This window comes from Labrus bergylta, chromosome 10 (assembly GCF_963930695.1).
Source record: "Labrus bergylta chromosome 10, fLabBer1.1, whole genome shotgun sequence".
Classification (NCBI taxonomy): Eukaryota; Metazoa; Chordata; class Actinopteri; order Labriformes; family Labridae; genus Labrus; species Labrus bergylta.
This window is the reverse complement of record NC_089204.1, coordinates 919,213-937,363: the sequence shown is the minus strand read 5'-3', so window position 1 is coordinate 937,363 and position 18,151 is coordinate 919,213. Positions and strand designations below refer to the sequence as shown.

The 18,151-nt window shown below is 38.1% G+C and overlaps 1 protein-coding gene across 2 annotated transcripts; it reads left to right on the top strand.

Moving 5' to 3' along the window:
• Nucleotides 1–3,545: 3,545 nt before the first annotated feature.
• On the top strand, nucleotides 3,546–14,847 carry sgpl1 (sphingosine-1-phosphate lyase 1). 2 transcript variants are annotated; one of them, XM_020646110.3, is made up of 14 exons: nucleotides 3,546–3,706; nucleotides 6,689–6,854; nucleotides 7,396–7,463; nucleotides 8,033–8,180; nucleotides 8,333–8,412; nucleotides 8,665–8,793; nucleotides 8,883–8,971; nucleotides 9,196–9,304; nucleotides 9,384–9,482; nucleotides 9,574–9,720; nucleotides 9,988–10,226; nucleotides 10,369–10,515; nucleotides 10,610–10,730; nucleotides 12,307–14,847. In XM_020646110.3, exons 1-14 carry the CDS (start codon nucleotides 3,695–3,697, stop codon nucleotides 12,448–12,450), a joined length of 1,698 nt encoding a protein of 565 aa, XP_020501766.1. In that variant the 5' UTR covers nucleotides 3,546–3,694; the 3' UTR covers nucleotides 12,451–14,847. The 2 variants fall into 2 exon arrangements, with proteins under 2 accessions (XP_020501766.1, XP_020501767.1); XM_020646111.2 differs by lacking the exon at nucleotides 3,546–3,706 and adding an exon at nucleotides 5,830–5,984.
• Nucleotides 14,848–18,151: the final 3,304 nt, after the last annotated feature.

Sequence of the window (18,151 nt, the reverse complement as noted above, 5' to 3'; positions counted from 1 at the left end):
TAAATATGTGTTTTGGGAACAATCTGATAACCATATGCTTTCAATAAACTGGACAAATACAGTAGTGAGATATGAGATGGTGTGTTGCTGTTATAAAAGGCACGAAACGTCTAAAGTAAACGGAACATTATAACTTTACAAATAATCATTGATGCCAAATCCATATTCGGATACCATGGGCAGGTGTGGGTTTTACGTGTCCGTCTCTCTCCATGATTTTTATCACTGTATTGTAGTGCCCTGCTTGTTATTCAAAGTATAGGCAAACAGAAGCGCCCAGTTGCTGTGGAAATAGCAGATACTGGAGCGACTTGGAACAAAAAGTAATTTAACAATATTTAACAATAAACTGAGCAAGCTCCAGAGCAGGTGATACCTGCCTGACGCCCTTGAGTAATACGTCCTCAAACACTTCACTTTTGCTTATTTATAAAACGAAATCTATTTATTATTATTTAAGCAAACAGGGGTACCAGGTGGGGCTTTATTTTCGTCCTCAGCTTTTTGTTTGAAGGACGTTTTCAGGGGGGCAATCAAAGTCCAACAACTCGCTGACCAGATTGTTGTCATCTCAAACTAGCAGCGAAGCCATTCAATGTGCACCCCTCCTCTTCGTCTTTCTGGCAAAGAGCTGCCAGAAGGAAAAAAAGAAAAAGGAAACTTCTTCAAGAAAGGAAAAACATCTTAAAAACATTTAATTGCAACCCGGATGCCATATGTACACCTCTTGTGAAACCCCTCAACAATGTGACTGCCTTTTAAAAAGTATGGAGTGCGCCTTGGAGACGTGTGCGCTTTTTGGAGAGGTGCGCGCGTCGTGACCAGAATGACCCCGAACGCACTTTACACAAGAAGTAATTCACTTTTAATGTGCTTTGGAGTTTCCTTTCACAAGCAATGCATTGTACCCACTCACATCAGCTTTTGAAGACGATGTACACCAATTACAGTGGAATAGCTGTCTTTTAGAGGCAGTTGTCTTTCTGTAAAGCACGAATAGGGTTCTGGCTGCAAGTCTCCTCCTTTCACCCACTAAACTAATGCAGACTGTTTTTCGTCCTGCTGATAGCTTGTTTACAATGTTAAGCCTGTTCCTTAGGGGTTCTTTGTGGATAGAAAAAAATGAGGCAGTTACACTGATGGATTCAATCTTTAGGAAAATAAAGACTTTTTAGGCTATGTCCATTTCCAATTGTGTAATTGTGCCATTGAAGATTAGGGAATAGACTGTTCTTAAAAAAACATTATGAACCAGGAGATCTTTCTTCTAATACTTTTGATTCAGAGGCCTAATTTAATATATTTTCGTGTTGCTGTAACTGTTTCCTGTCTACAAAAAATAGTTTCATTTAAAAGTCTTGTTACATTTTTATGTTTTCTGCATTTATAGACTAAGTCGATCATACAGCTATTAATTTTACTGAATGCTAGGATAATATGGTATAACCCTCTCACTGTCAAGTGCCATTTTCTTACACCTTTTATATGATTTAATACTGAAATCAGTATAAATTGGTGTTCGAGAAAAGAAACCGACTTTAAAATATGTTGTGTAATTTCAAGTTCGTCCCGGAAAATAATATGACTACATTCTTTCTTTAGTCATTTAAATATTATTAGGATAACTGTTGAATTATTATTTATTATTATATTTATTTGTAAATGTGTATTTTAAGCATCATCACAACATCATGAACTGTCCATGTAAATTTAAAAACCGTGGACTCATCAACGGCACAGCAGTGGAGAGAGTTAGCAGCACAAAGTTCCTGGGGGTGCAGATAACAGACACTCTGACCTGGTCCCTTCACACCGGAGCTCTTGTGAAAAAAGCGCAGCAGCGCATGCACTTTCTGCGTCGGATGAAGAGAGCACACCTCCCTCCTCCTATTCTCACCACCTTTTACAGAGGCACTATAGAGAGCATCATAACAAACTGCATCTCTGTCTGGTCCGGAGCCTGCAGTGCCTCCGACTGGAAGTCTTTGCAGAGAGTGGTGAGGACGGCGGAAAAGATCATTCAGACTCCACTTCCTCCCATCCAGGAGATCACCAAGATCCGCTGTCTGACCAGGGCTCAGAAAATCAGCAGAGACACCTCCCATCCCCACCAAGGACTGTTTTCACTGCTGGACTCTGGAAAGAGGTTCCGCAGCCTCCGAAGCAGAACTTCCAGGTTCTGTAACAGCTTCTTCCCACAGGCCATAAGACTTTTGAACACGAAAAAATAATCCCTCCATTCCCCCTCAAACCCCCACACAGGACTACCTCAGTGGACTGTAAAATACATATAAAGTGCAATATATTTATCTGTATAGTAATTTTACACATAGCTTTTCTTTTTATATCTATTTATATCTGCACCTTATTTTTCTATGTAAATACTTGCTGCTGTTTTTATCCTGCACTACAACGAGCCAAATGCAATGAAATTTCGTTCTTATCTGCACTGTAAAGTACAAGTTTGAATGACAATAAAGAAAGTCTAAGTCTAAGTCAATCTACAAACCTGTCTAAGGAATAATTAGCACCCATAACTTATCATCCCCAAGATGCAGCTTGGTTAATATTATTTCAGAAAACCAACATGTAAACGGTATACAGCTCAAAGGCAGATATGTATCTGCATCATGTGTTTTCATAGTGTTACTGGAGATATATTTGCAGTTCTCCACCTTGGCTGCGTCGAGGCGCTGTTTTCACTCCTCCAACAAAACGATTACGAAAGTTGCGGCCAATGATGCCTTCATTGAGGTCGAAAATATGGATACTAAAGGTAAACTACAGGCGAACAAGCCTACACAACGAAATTGTAAGTATGAACGTGCCACGGAATTAACACAGTTTCCAAAACATAACTTGACAAATAAATGCTTATGGCTGTAAATTCAGTAAATCCTATTTTATGCTGTAATGCACATTGTTAAACAGCAGTTACAACCCAACGTGGATTTTTGTTACATACCAAGTAGCTCAAAGTAACTGAAGAAAACTAAAACTATAAAGAAGATATACATTTTTCCGATTTATTTACAGTTCACACTCCTTGCATTTTGTGTAATAAGCATGAAGACAAACTTGGAGATGGTAATGTTTTCTACAAAAGATTATTATGTTTTATAGAATATATAGACCTACCTATAGACAAAGTAACGATATAAAATATGCTATAGTCTACATGATAGGATAATGATATGAATATCAAAACAATGAATCTCGATCAAAATCATGTTTTCATTAACCAGGTATTGCTGCAACTCTCGACTTTATCATGTCTAGGCCTATATTATATTTAGGCCTATATGTTTTTTACATACATAAGTGGAACGTCTATTTTCCGGGAAGCATTAGAACACAGCATCAGCTCTTTGCTAACACTTCTAGTATTGGGGCTGAAAACAGGCGACGCTGCTCTTTCTTTAAAAAGTAGATATAGTAAACATGCGGCACCACTCGAGCAATGGGCTGTGACGTGATTGGACCTAGCCATATTATTGTCAGATCTACAAATGCTAAGGCTGCGCACAGCTGCGCTTGACTGGTGGTTACTTCCTGAATCAGGGTTAGCTTGGTGCTGTGGTTGATTATTGTAGCATGTAGATGAGAACCGGAGTCTCAAAGCGGGTTGCTGGAGGTGACTTTCCAAGGTAGCAGACAAAAAAGGAGAATTTCGGTGAAAGTTTGCCTCGACAACATGGATTACTGGGTAGGTTTCGCTTCAATATAGTCATTTCTTATTAAGTGTACAAACGGTGTGATAACCAGGACGAAGACGATGTTACCACAACACGATAGAAGAGACTTGTTTATCACTTGGAAAGTGAGCTTGTGACCCGACTAGTTTGTGATCCCATGGATGCTGTTAGTCCACAGCTTGCCGTGACCCTTGCTATCAAACATTACTTAGCAAATCGATTTGTTTGAGGAAACACTTAAACTTAGTTGGTAATTTGGCCCCTGAACTGGGTCACCTTTCATGAGACGATGAACCCTAACATATTAGACATTTACTAAATAGTCAAAGTCAACATCCTATAGCCTACATTTCTTCATGTTCAGCTAATACAAGTAGGAATAAGATGTTTTATATCAAGGTTACTGTTGATGAAGAGTATAATATATTATATTATAAAAAATATATATTTTCTACTTTGGCATGCAAAAGGCAGATATTTATCTTTGAGTTTGGTGTAGAAGCACATTCCTTTAAAAGCAGAAGTTACACATCTACACAAGGTGAAAGTTATTTTTGAAAGTGGTTTTAAATTCTCTCCTCACATTATTTTTACTGTAGAAAATACTGCTTCGAAATAGGCCAATAGGAAATTAAAGTAGGAAGTTAGCTTACACTTAATACTTCTACCAGATGTTTTCTGATATTTGCAAAGTTTTTCCTGAAAGAGCAGAAGTTTAGTGGTTCCCTTTGATAGATGACTGAGCACAAGAGGGCTCGTCTTTCACAATACTTTCAGTGCAAAACTGGCCTTCAATGTGTCAATTAAAGTCTTGACTTATCCAGGTTATTTCAAGGAAAGGAAACCGATCTAAGCCCCAAAAAGGTTTTGCCTTCAAGTGAGTTTATGCCATGAAAGCCCCAGGACAGAACAGAACGTTGAAAACAAGTTTACAGATGTAGTAGTTTATTTTTCTCTTCCAGGGTCTGATCCCATAATCTTTGTGATGTGCTCTGAGTCTGTTTTCCCTTGATGTATCCAGGAGCTGCCACCGCACACCCAGTACATTTCCATGAGAACATGACCTCCCTTCTGAGACAACAAAAGCTCTCCTTACAGAATAGTCAAATGTTTTATGAGGGGGAGCAGAGGAATGGGCGTACACTGCTAAAACATGAGTTTGGACAATAGAACAATAGTTTTTGTATGAACTCTTTCTATGTTTCCTGATACAAAATGGCACCAAAAGAGTTTGGATGGACCTGAGAGGTATCGTAGACATAAAATGTGGTTGGATAACAGAGAGGCCCGTATCTGTAGGGACAGACTTGCCTTTTGCACTGATTATAGATAACACCATATCACCTTTTCTTTATGACACATGCGTGACATTGATCACTCATGTGCTTTGCCTGCATTCAATCTTTCCAAACAAATATTCCTATTAAGATAACTCTAGACAAGCCTCTCATTCAACACACATCAATCACTTATTTTCTGTTACTTCCCATTTGCCTCTGTCAAGCTTATCTTGCCAAACCTGTATGAGACGTTATCCAGACAGGCAGGTATGACAGCTGTAGCCTTGGCAGGGGTCTGACTTCAGTCGTTCACTAAATGCCCTCCACTAAAGCTCAGATCACAAAAAATGTATGATTAGTCAAAGATTGAGAAACCCTCTGGCATAATACTCTGACTGTTGCAATTGGTTAAAGGAACTTACATTTTGTCTCATATTGTGGGAAGTTTTTTTCAGGCAGCACAGACTTTGATTACTTCTGTTATTGTCTTTTGAACCTTAAGCTTTCCCCCATCTGATAATGTGTGAGGTCAAGAAAAGAGTCTTCTCACTATCAGTCTACTAACTATTGTGTCATAAAAGTACCACAGCAAAAGAGAATGGAAAGATTACTTCGTTGCACTTATGAAACTGCCTTCATGAGTCTTCAGTGTGATATTGCACTTGTGTGTGGATCAGTTAGATCTTCCAGATGGTGAAATAGCTGCATTCAGTATTTAGATTGGTGTCCAGATGTATGCTCTCTTTCATATTTCAGTCTGTCTTAAGGTGATATTCCTGTATATTTTCTTATCTGCTCGTGATTGATTGCAAAATATCCCTCTTGTGGCCTGATACCCTTTTGGTGCTGGGAGGAGTCTGATGATAGCCCTCCAGTTAGCTTTGAGCGGTCTCCCACTCTCACCAATAAGACGAAGCGAAGGCTGTTATTATAACAATCTTAAGACAAACTTACAGCATTAGTGTGATTGGGGGTGCTGAACTCTATTGGTCTTACTATGTCTTCTGATGTAAGTATTTAAATTTTGCACTTTGATTTATGGTCATATTAAAATAAAACTTACCAGTAACCAACATTTCTATACATGTGGTTTGGTAGTCATACTGCGAGATGTAACACATTCTACAAACAGTGATGACATGGCGGAGCTGTGTCTTGTGTCATTGGTTTCACTATGTTTCTTTGAAAATTGATTTTCTTTTCAAAGTAACTAGTTGCTAGTTGTTAATTATTTTCTCAAAAGTAGATTGATTCTCTGTTTCATGGAGTTCATGTAATGTCAGTCACTTCAAAAAGAAGAAAGCTATGCCTTTCATTTGATGTTCCCTTTTAATCAAGCGTTATTTTTCATGGATAATGTTGATACAAGTACGATGAAATGTAGAACAATTACTCTTATTAATGTCTGCATACTGTTTTTGCCCATAGATACTCAGTAACATGGTACATGCTTTATATAAGTATATCAGTATACAATGAAAACAGAGTATGGTGATCCTTTTCACAAAAACAAATCTGTTGTTAGAAAAGTCATTAACAGAACAACTGTATGTATGTGATGTCTGAATGTCTGTTTTCTGCACTTAATAAACTCAACAACTGTACTTTCAATCAGTATATATATTTACAGTATTATCAAATGCTGATTTTTACCTTATAATCCTCATGGGACATCCATTTTATAACAACCTTGATCCATTGTGATACAAACAGAGTGCCGTGGAGGTGTATAAGGAGATGGTCCAGCTGTACCTGGAGCAGGGCAGGCAGCAGATCAACTCCCACTGCGGAGACTCGGAGCCATGGCAGATCATCGGAGCCACATTCATCACCACACTGGGAGCAGTCTGGATAAAAGGCTTCCTGTTCCAGCAAGAAAGTAATCTGTTATACTTGATACAGTTGGTACAAAGGAGGGCTAGTTGGGAACATATCAGAAATGATAGTGATGGAATGTAATATTATTAAAAAATGAACTCACAATGTCCTTAAATTCTAACAAAGCTCTTTAAGGAATGCTGTTTTGATGACACATCTGAGTATGTGGGTTTTGGTCCAATAAGCTTTAACCTCTCAAGGTTAATCTTCTGTCTGGAATCTCAAATTGTGGTTTTAGAAAGTATCTTCAAGTATAGTGCTAGTTTCTCTCTCCTATGCGTGATTGACAAATGCCTTCAAACACAAGTTTTTGTTGATAATCATCAGTGGTTGAATTCTTCAGTTCCATACATCTCACTTCAGTGAGGCCTCTAGAACCAACTAGCTGCCATGGCAGAAAGTACATACTTAGTGAACATAGCTTCATTTCTCACAGGCCGCATCTTGTCCTGACATGTGATCTCAGGTCATAGTCAGCTGTTTAATGGACAAATGTGTGCCAACCCTAACCAAAGATGCTTCCTTGTCTTTCTTGCTGATAGGTCTCACATCCCGAATCAAGAAGCAGTGCTTTCGACTCGTCAGAAAAATACCCTTTGTTGGCGGAGCAGTAAGTATCAGTGGTGGATCTGTTCCTTTTTTTCCCAGCAGATGAGCAATGACTGTTGTTGTCTGAGGGTTTTATGAGTCACTCTTGGATGACATATACTTCATGGGGGGGAGACCTTTGGCACACTTAACATCATGCACTGGTGATAACACTCAGTATTTCACTGATGTATTGCTCACTTTGAGGCTTATCAGAAACTTACATAAAGTATTGATTGGTACGCTGAGTTTTTGCATTCTGAGCTATATAAGCTCAACTCCATTTACCATTTATGTGTGTCTTTCATGTATGCATCTGTTTTTTGTATATTTGTTACCTGTCTTAGGACTATGGATGTAATATTATTTTTATCCCTATCAAATAAACAAAATGTAATAAATGAAACGTTGTCACCCAACATACTGTAGTTACTTAACTTTAAGCTAACTCTGCTACAATGCATCAAATGGCAACATTTATGTTTTAAAATATACATAGTCCCTTTCATTTCACAAGAACGTTATTTCACATTCAGTCATTTTTAGTGAAATTCTCAGAAAGATAATGAAGTTTTTCTTTCCTCATGACAGATTCAGAGCCAGCTCAACAAGGCTTTAGACGATATGTCTACCAGTCTATGTACTCTAAAGGACGGGATGAGCTATATTAAACAGCTGCCCTCTAAAGGACTCTCTCAGGACCAAGTGCTGGACAAAATCAGAGACTATGAGACTCTGAGTAAGTCATCAAATCATCCATTCCCAGTGTCACAGTTCATTATTGGAATAACTTATTCCTGAAATGTATTTTCTTCTGTATTTTTTTGCAATTTGAAAAGAGCTTACTTTCTAAAAGATTTTGATTTCTGAAGAGACGATGTGTGGTTTCAGGTGAGGTTCAGTGGGAGAAAGGATGTGTATCGGGTGCAGTGTACTGGGGTGATGAAAAACTGACCAATCTCCTTGTTAAGGTATGCATCTTTGTAACCATCTCTAACATTCAAGGCGCAAAGAGTCGGACCTGAATATATTTCAGTGTTAGCCCCATTAGGGAGGGCAGAGGTATTTGATTTCATTAGATTATTTTCTTTTTATTTGAGAATAACTTTTTTTGTTTAAAGCAGATTACTGCCCCCCTGGGTGATCTGTTTGTTCATAACAAAGTTCTAACTGGAGTGTATTCAAGGTTTACTTCCTTTTCACTCTTTCTTTTTTCTTCCTAGGTATATGGAGATTTTGCATGGAGCAACCCACTGCACCCAGACATCTTCCCAGGTGTAAGAAAGATGGAGGCAGAGGTCGTTAGGATGGCTTGCTCACTTTTCCATGGTGGACCTAACTCCTGTGGCACAGTTAGTATTCACAAACATAAACTCACATTTTGCATAGATTTAAAATCATGGTTTGATATATTCTAACAGTTCTCTGTCTTTTTGTCCAGGTTACTTCAGGGGGAACTGAAAGCATACTGATGGCCTGCAAAGCATACAGAGACATGGCATTTGAACGTGGGGTCAGATACCCTGAAATGTAAGAGGAGCGTTTTAAGATGTTATGGAAGTTTGTTGTTGTTGACATATTGTAAGAAATGTTGTCCTCTTCAAGTAATAACTTTTGCAACATGAAACTGAAAACCCAGTTTCCCACGCCTTGAATTAAAATGTCCTATATAGCACATTTAAATGTAAGGCATGGGACCATTTAAAGGCTGTACTGTTTTCAACATTAGTTCTGTTCTGTTCTATTTTCTGAAGTCTTGCTCCTGTGAGTGTCCACGCAGCCTTTGACAAGGCAGCACATTACTTTGGGATGAAGCTTGTTCACATTCCCCTTGACAAGAACACTATGAAAGTAGATGTAAAGGTGAGGATACAGTACAGACAGTAGGTGCCCTGCTATTTTCAGTCTTCAATTATTTTCATGTTGTTTCTTCTCTTTCAAGGCCATGAGGAGAGCAATCAGCAAAAACACTGCTATGCTCGTGTGCTCAGCGCCTCAGTTTCCACATGGAATTATGGATCCCATTGAGGAAGTAGCCGAGGTCAGAATTTGCAAACAGTTTTGTATTAACTCTGTTCTGAAATGGTAACTTTGTAGTTGAATCTCTGATATGCTTCAATGTTATTTTGCAGCTGGCTGTACGCTACAATCTCCCGCTGCATGTGGATGCCTGTCTAGGAGGTTTTCTCATTGTCTTTATGTCCAAGGCGGGTTACACACTTGCCCCATTTGACTTCAGGATAAAAGGTGTTACCAGTATATCTGCAGACACCCACAAGGTAATGATGGCTTATTTTTTTCCCTCTGCATAAATGACTCACTTTTTTTTTTTCTTCTTATAACGTGTGTGTGTGTGTGTGTGTGTGTGTGTGTGTGTGTGTGTGTGTGTGTGTGTGTGTGTGTGTGTGTGTGTGTGTGTGTGTGTGTGTGTGTGTGTGTGTGTGTGTGTGTGTGTGTGTGTGTGTGTGTGTGTGTGTGTGTGTGTGTGTGTGTGTGTGTGTGTGTGTGTGTGTGTGTGTGTGTGTGTGTGTGTGTGTACCTTCCAGTATGGCTATGCCCCCAAAGGTTCCTCAGTTATCCTCTACAGTGATAAAAAATACCGTCACTACCAGTACTTTGTTGCTCCAGATTGGCAAGGGGGAATCTATGCCTCCCCCTCTGTTGCAGGCTCCAGGCCCGGGGGAATCATCGCCGCCTGCTGGGCAACCATGATGCACATGGGAGAAAATGGATACATAGATGCCACCAAAAAAATCATCAGCACCGCACGCAAAATCACAACAGAGTAAGACACCTGTTGACACTTTTCTGGAAACCTTAGCAATCATGATGTATTAAAAACAACAACACAGCTCTTGATCTTTGGGCTCATACATTGTTCATCTTAAAGCTTTCAACATGTTTTTTTTTTTGTTTTTTTTTGACAGAGTGCGTAACATCAATGGTTTGTTTGTGTTTGGAGATCCGGAGGTTTCAGTGGTGGCAATAGGCTCGGATGTTTTTGATATTTTCCGCCTGTCAAATGCCCTGACGTCAAAGGGCTGGAACCTTAATACCCTCCAGTACCCATCGAGGTACGTTTCAAGAAATAAATCATATACTACTTCCACAGTTTTATAACATCAGGACAACAATTCAAGAGACAATCAATGGTCTTCTCTTTCACAGCATCCACATTTGTTGCACAGTTCTTCACACAAAGCCCGGTGTTGCTGAGCAGTTTATCCTGGATGTCAAAGAGCAGGCGGCCATTATCATGAAGAACCCCAAAGAGAAAACCACAGGAATGGTGAGTTAGCTCCCTTCACACATTACTTTGTGTTCTGGTCATCCACAGTCTATGGTTTCACGTATAAGAGCCGGTGTACATTACATATTGTGTGAGGATGGTTTTATTATATTAAATCTCTAAAAAGATTGGTTCACTAGTAAAAGAAAAACTTCTCTATTCATTTCTTGGTACAGAATTAAAAACAACAAATTTCAACTAGCATAATACAATACACGATATCCAAGAAGTCACATGTAAAAACAAAAGTAAAAACACTCTGTGATGTCACAGATGTTCTTATTCATTTGTATTATTTTATTAATTTATATTTTATTATTTTGTTCTCACGTCCGTGCAACTTTTATGAAACATGTTATCAAAGGATTTTTTTTCTATAAAGCAGTAATGGTGAATAAGTTGTCAGAATCTATAACTAGTAACATCTAGTAGCGAGTTCCTGTCTATTCCAAGGCTACAACTAAACTGGTTGGCATTCACAGTTTTCCAATTCAGCAACCCAACTTTTCAAAGAAAGAGAGAGATTCTAAAGGAGCAAACATTTCAAACAACCAACTCTTTGTTTCATACAGCACAATCTGTCGGTATTTCAGTGGATAAAAATGGAATATTCAGATTTTTTGTGTTAGTTTGAAATAGAGTTCCAGCCTGCATCCTGCCTGTCAGGTTCGTCACGAGTACACCCATGAATAACAAGACACTTTTATTTAAATAGCGCATTTCAAAGGCCTCACACACAGCATGATAATGTATAACAAAGAAGTTAGTTTGTAAAATTTAAAGTTTTTCAAGTTACTTGTATTGTAAGTTTCACTTCAAGTACTCATCATTTTAAAAACAAAGATTCCAAAGTTATTTACAAAAACAACATGATGGTTTCAGTTTTTTACATTTTGAGGAACAGAAACTGCAGACGTGTTCTACAGAGAACAAGAAGTTACTTTCAAAATCCTCCTCTTTCTCTGTCACCTGAACAAACTGGTTGCTTGTGTTTTTCCTCTGTTTCTGACACTTTCTGAGACTATATTTATCTCCAGGATCGATTACAAATTCTAGTAAAAAGAAAAGCATTTTAGTCAGACAACTCATGTTTGGAATGTTCATTGGAATGAAACATTGTTTCAGTTTGGTGTTTAGTCGAGGACCTCATCACTCCTCACATATTTGTTTACGTGCATACATTTGAGGAGTGTTGAGATGCTATCTTCAAACCCCCTAGCAGAGTCTACAGGTTGATGGCTGAAAAGAACAATGCACTAGTGTCAGGCAGTAGTGTATTTAATAGAGCAGAGGGAGAGATGGGGAAATCCTGCAACTTCAATAGACCATGATGATTCGGATGTGTTTGTGGAGGATGATGCAAGAATGACTTAACAGTGCAGCTCAAGTTGCATGCCAGAACCGGCTTTCAGGTATCGCTCCATTAAAACCAGAAAACTTGGTGGATCATTGTGTTTGGCATTGGAATAAGAAAAGACAGTGAGATGTTCTGAAATCCTCTGAACACTAACACTGTTGATCATCTCTAGATCGGTGTGAGTTTGTCCTGATGACTTGTGTCTTATTATCATTTCAGGGAGCCATTTACGGCATGGCCCAGTCCATTCCGGACAGATCAATGGTGACAGAGATTTCCCAAGGTTTTCTGGACTGTCTCTACAGCACTGAGGTACCCAAGTCAAGCACCAGCCACATGAATGGCAACGGCAAAGCCCACTGAGGTGCTCCTGACCTACTCCAATTGAATGCAGGGAAAAACTCTCAACTCTTTCCAGAGCTCTGAGTTAATAGCTCAACGGTTGCCTTATATGCATATGTATGGCATACAGAAGAAAGATCCTTTAAGCACAAGCCATCATCCATTTAAGCAACCTGGTTGGAAATCACTTTAAACAGTGTGCATCAATTAGCACAGAAAAGAAGTGACTCATTCAAAACAGTTGTATTCCTTTGATTTTATTCATAGATTGGAAATGTGTTTTTGTTTTAAAAGTTAATTTCCTTTTTAGTGTTTATTAAAAGCGTATGTCAGTCATAATCTCCAATGATTGAAGAGGAAAGCTCTTTTTTTAACTGCCTTAACATTTCAGTTTTCTTTGATCTCCAATTCATTATTTGTTAGGATAATGCAAAAACACACATCTGCCTGTTGTACCTGAATGTTTGTTCAAAGTGCGGTGCTGCCCTCGAGCATTAGATCTGATGTACTGCTTCACAAAGGCTCTACATGAACAGGATTGTTGAAGCCGCAGTTACGATTGTCATTTTAGAGGTTTCCTTTGGAAACAGAAGAGCATGTCCTAACATAAAAACATATCAGATAAATCTGTTATCACTTGAATCTGACATTATGGTAGTTTGTCTGTAAGCATGTTCATACATGTCTGTGTTTTTAATGCTTAGAATGACAATGTTTTGTTTTAAAGACTGTATTCATGACCATTCCCCAGATGTGCGATTTGTAGACAGAGGGTGAATGATTTAAATATTGGGAGCTTTAGATCTGCCACAGCTTGTCAGTCAAGTTGATGATTTATTGTTATCATTATCCAAAATGTCTCCACACAAAAGCTGGCTTTTAAAAGTAAATCAATAGAATTTGACTTTTTTAACAAACTGGGCTGAAGAATGTTTTCTGTATGTTATCAAGAAGCAAAAATCTATTTCCCCCTGGTGCAACATCTTGCTTTAATAATTGTCTCTTTACTTAATCTACCTCAGGTTCTACTGAATGCAAATGTCATGTTTTATTCATTGCAATCTATTCTAACAGTGCAACTGTTTTTTTCCCACATCTTATATAATAAAGGGCACTATATTAGTACATTTGAGTCGTACATTTGAGTCGACAAGATGTAGAAAGGTGTTCTTAAAGTGCGACTAAATGGAATAAAAAAACTGTAAATGAGGTTTTCTATTCTCAGACAGATTCTTGGTACAAACCCACTCACCTACTCTGAATGTGTATATATTTAACCATTCAGCAGAATATGAACACATTTACAACACTTACCAGTTGAGGAGTATGATAACACCAAAATGACTTTGTGTTGTTCTTTTTTCTTTCTTTGGCTGTTATAACATTAATTGATAATTTTGAAATTATTTCCATGTTTGTGCAATATTATCTCTTCCTGATATAAAGTGAAAGAAATGGGAAAGCTCTACTGTTGAGAGAGAAATCATTAGGAGCATACAGTAGTTTTGAATGATTTACTTTGTTTGGTAATTTAACCACTTTTAATTGTTCACCTGTTTAATGAGCGTTTGTGTTTTCTATAGTTGTTTTTTTTGTTTCACATACCAAACCAAGCAGTTTTGATCTAACTGGACCTTAATGTATTTCGAATCTAGTGTAATTTTACCTCATTTAGTCAGTGCCTAGTTTAAAGACAGAGGACCTAATGTCCCCACTCATGATTTTAGATACATACATGAGCCTGTGCATTACACTGGGCCCAGTGACTGGGTATGTTTGCACGCCCAAACAAATAATTACATTTCCAACAAGACGAAGTGTGTTCCTGATAAACATGCAAAAAAGATAACAACCAAATGGAAAATAAATCTCCTCTCATACAAGTCCTTCTTCAAGCATTCACTGAAAATGATTACAGACTTCAATGGATGGATTCTTAAGATTCCTTCAGAGAAAATTGTGAAATCATTTTGTCCTCGTTTATGTTGTTGCAGTTTGGCAACATGTAGCAATAATGAGCATTTGCTTCTGTGCCTTCAGAGGTTTGAACACACGTCATGATACTGGACTTGGGTCACTAGTCTTTCCAACATACAGGCTGAACAGAGAATAACAATCACCTTACAATGGAATGTGTTGATGAAATTTGTCCTGAACAAAACCCAGTTACTCTGTCTTTTGAAGTACATGATTGCATTATATTAAAAGGTCTTCTTGATATTCTGAATGAATACATTTTGACTCTTTCATTCATTCTCTGTTTGTGTTATTTTAAATCAGATGCACTTTCCTTTTCCTTCAAGCAAGGGATCTATAGCAGTAGAGCTAACTCATTTAAACTTAACCAGATTAAAAAAACCTGCAGATTGTCTACAATGTTGTGTTTTAATAAAATGCGTTGTCACATGAGAAACTCCATTTTTGGTCACTTCTTTGGAAAAAGTCTAAATCAGTTTGCAAGACAAATAACATTTACCAACAATAATGCAGAAAAGCAGTTTGCACATTAGATAGCAGTGGCCTGGATAATAAACAGGAGGTAACATCAACCTTTAGCTGATCATCATTTTCACAATACATGGCCCTACGTGGCCCTTGCAGTACAAGACGTAGTGCCCTTCCAAGAAACACTAGTCATCCATCCATATTCTTTAGATCTGAAAATCCCACTCTTGAAGATGTTTGAGAGGAATGAAGAGCCTTGAGTTTCAGCACTTGAGTAGCTTGAGTTAGTAACATGGGATTGTCACATCAGTGATGCCTGGTCAATGAAGGTAGCCAAAGTGATGTCACGCTGAGATAGCCCCCCACAATCATGTGTGCTGAGAGTAATTTGGACCTGGGCAACCAAAATAAGACGGAGCATAGAAGAACATTTATATGAGACAGCTTCCTATTGACATACATGAAAGACAAAAACATCAAATTTAAATTCAAGTAATACAGCGCTTATATGCCAGCAGCAGTATTTTTTTTGATTAACACTGAAAGTAGATGAGGTATAAGCATAGTAAACAGTCAATACATTGAAATGTTGATTACAAATTAAATATAAATAAATGTTAAATAGTCAAGAAAGGTTAAAGTATAACGTGCAATAAAGTTAAGAGGAGAATGTCTGGATAAATCTAAATTGTAAACTGAAAATTGAAGTTCAAATTAAAGTAAGATGTTCTTTAATTAAAAGTATGTCTGGTCATTTAAATGCTCATTTAAGTTATTACTTTGAGCCCTTTGTAAAAAGTATGAAATATTTATGACCTGCAGGAATTCATTATTTGGCCACTTGGGGGCAAAGCAACAAGCAGGTAAACAACACTGACATTCAATCAGTTGTACATTTTGAAAAAAGTTTCTTTATATATACGTATATATATATATATATATTACATTTAAAATGTAAATGTTTACTCAGCTCTGTTTCTGTCTGGCTCTACAGTTGCTCACTGTGTCTGTCAGCTGGTTGCTGCTGAACAGGAAGTGTAAGATTAATGGACTGTTCTAGTCTTCTGACTACTCAAAGCACTTTTACACTGCATGTCACACCTACACATTCACACCCTGATGGCAGAGGTTGCTCTGTAAAGTGAACATAAGTAACTAATCTTATTCATATACATTCATACGCCGCTGACGAAGCAGCAGGAGCAGCTCGGGGTTAAGTGTCTTGCCCGAGGACACATCAGACATGTTGCTCCAGGAGCCAGTTGAGACTGAGCTAAAGTGAGCGTATCAAACTTTTGACAAAAATAAAAGATTCCTGATGCCCCTGAAGTGATCGTTTATGAAGCCTGAAATGTTGATATAAAGTTGATATTGTTGATAATCCTGATTATACCTTATTATAAACATTGAACCACTCAGGGTGATGATCCATCTTCTCTGCTTGCAAAGCCACTCTGGACATGAAACCAAAGGCCTGAAAGCAGAACATAAGAATCATCAGTCATCAGTGTATTTAGTTCCTAAACTGCAATACTTGATAAGTTAGGAACCTGATTGAAGTCTTTGAAAATAAACTCTTTGTAAATGGCGTCCCGTCCCACAACCTCCACCCATTGAGCGCTTCGTAGCAGTGGTAGAAGGTGGGTCCTCTCCTCCTCAGTTAGACTCTGAATTTTACCAGCCTTATGGGACAGAGCAGGGGTAATAGTCAAGCAAATCTGAGAGGGGCCGTTTCAAAAGCACAAACTGTGATTGGTTGCACATGATCCCATCTGGATACAATAAGAGGCTGCATTCCTGCTTTAAAAAAAAAACGATCTGGTTCAAAGGTATGTGGTTGGTGGTGGGAGGTCCGGGGTTACCATTTGTTCCCTCCTTCCTAATCTTCACACATGATGCAGGATCACATGAAGTTATTTATTCTCAGCTTTTGTTTTTACTGATCTAATCATTTAAATTTCACCAGAGATATTTGGCAAACATTTTCAAAAGATATTTGATAATCTTTCTTCATTAAAAGAGCATTTTGAATTCTTGAGAACAAGAGTAACTACATGTTCCAACCACAGCCTAGAGAGAGCAACTGGAGTGACATCACAGGGTATCTTAGCAACACTTCATTTTCCAATCTAATCAGTAAAGTGAATCAGCACAACACAAAAAAACCTGCTTAAGCTTTGCTTATTCGTCACACACACACTGGTTAAACACACACTGAGAGACTGAATGTGAATGTGTTCACTTGTTTCCTATCCCTGGCAATTATTATTAAGTATGTAACAGCATCTATAGTAAAATATTATTGTCTGAGAAAACATGGTGACTAAACAGTAGTGTAAGGGGATAAGTACAATACTGTGTGGCACACCGGGAACACAGTGTAGAGAGATTGTTTACTTACCATGTTTGCAGAGTGCTTTCATGCACAAAGGATGTTCAGCTTCAGCTCCCTATTGCTCAAACACAAATCTACTATGGCAGCTAAAGAGAGCAACTGGGATGAGTCTTTTCATGAGCAGTGGGTCCTACTTAGCTGCCCCTGCAGGAGCCTGAGTAAAAATCTTTTTGACGATAAGGTTACTAAGCTACCTGTCAGCATGGGTTCAATCATTTACTTTAATTTATTGTGTAGAACATATACGAGTTCAGCTAATGTAGCTGCATTTAATACAGAATATACAATACAGCAGTTTTTACTGTAATACATAAGGGGATTATTAAATATTGAATTAGTCTATTTTCCTTATGTATTGTACTTTTGCACACACATGAAGCTAAAATCTAAATACTAGTACACAGTTAAAGATGTCACTTTTCAACAGGACAGCACTCAGCACTGCCCTTTCGCTGACTGGAGTTCATGTCAAAGGTTAATGAGCTGCTCCTGTGGTTGCCCTGTTGAACTCATCTGTCACAGCAAGCGCTTAAGGAAATGAACTAGTTACTCAAATGAGGAGAGGGAGAGGATGTGACAAGTAGTCAGCATTTAACAGTCGGCTGGATTGGGAAATGAGAAGATTTCTTCAGTGTGAGGAATGTGAGCTGGGATTCAAATCATCTGAATGGAGCCATGTGGCTGCTTGAATTTATATCCCTTTATAATCTACATCAATGCACCAAAGTGTCTATTTTATTCATCATTATCATCATTCATTATTTTAGTCATCATCACAACCATCATCATCACAAACTGGTCTTGGTTTGTGATGTATTGAAGTCACTTATTCCACCAATTGTGCAAGTATGCTGCCCTTTGACCATTTTTTATATAGTCTTC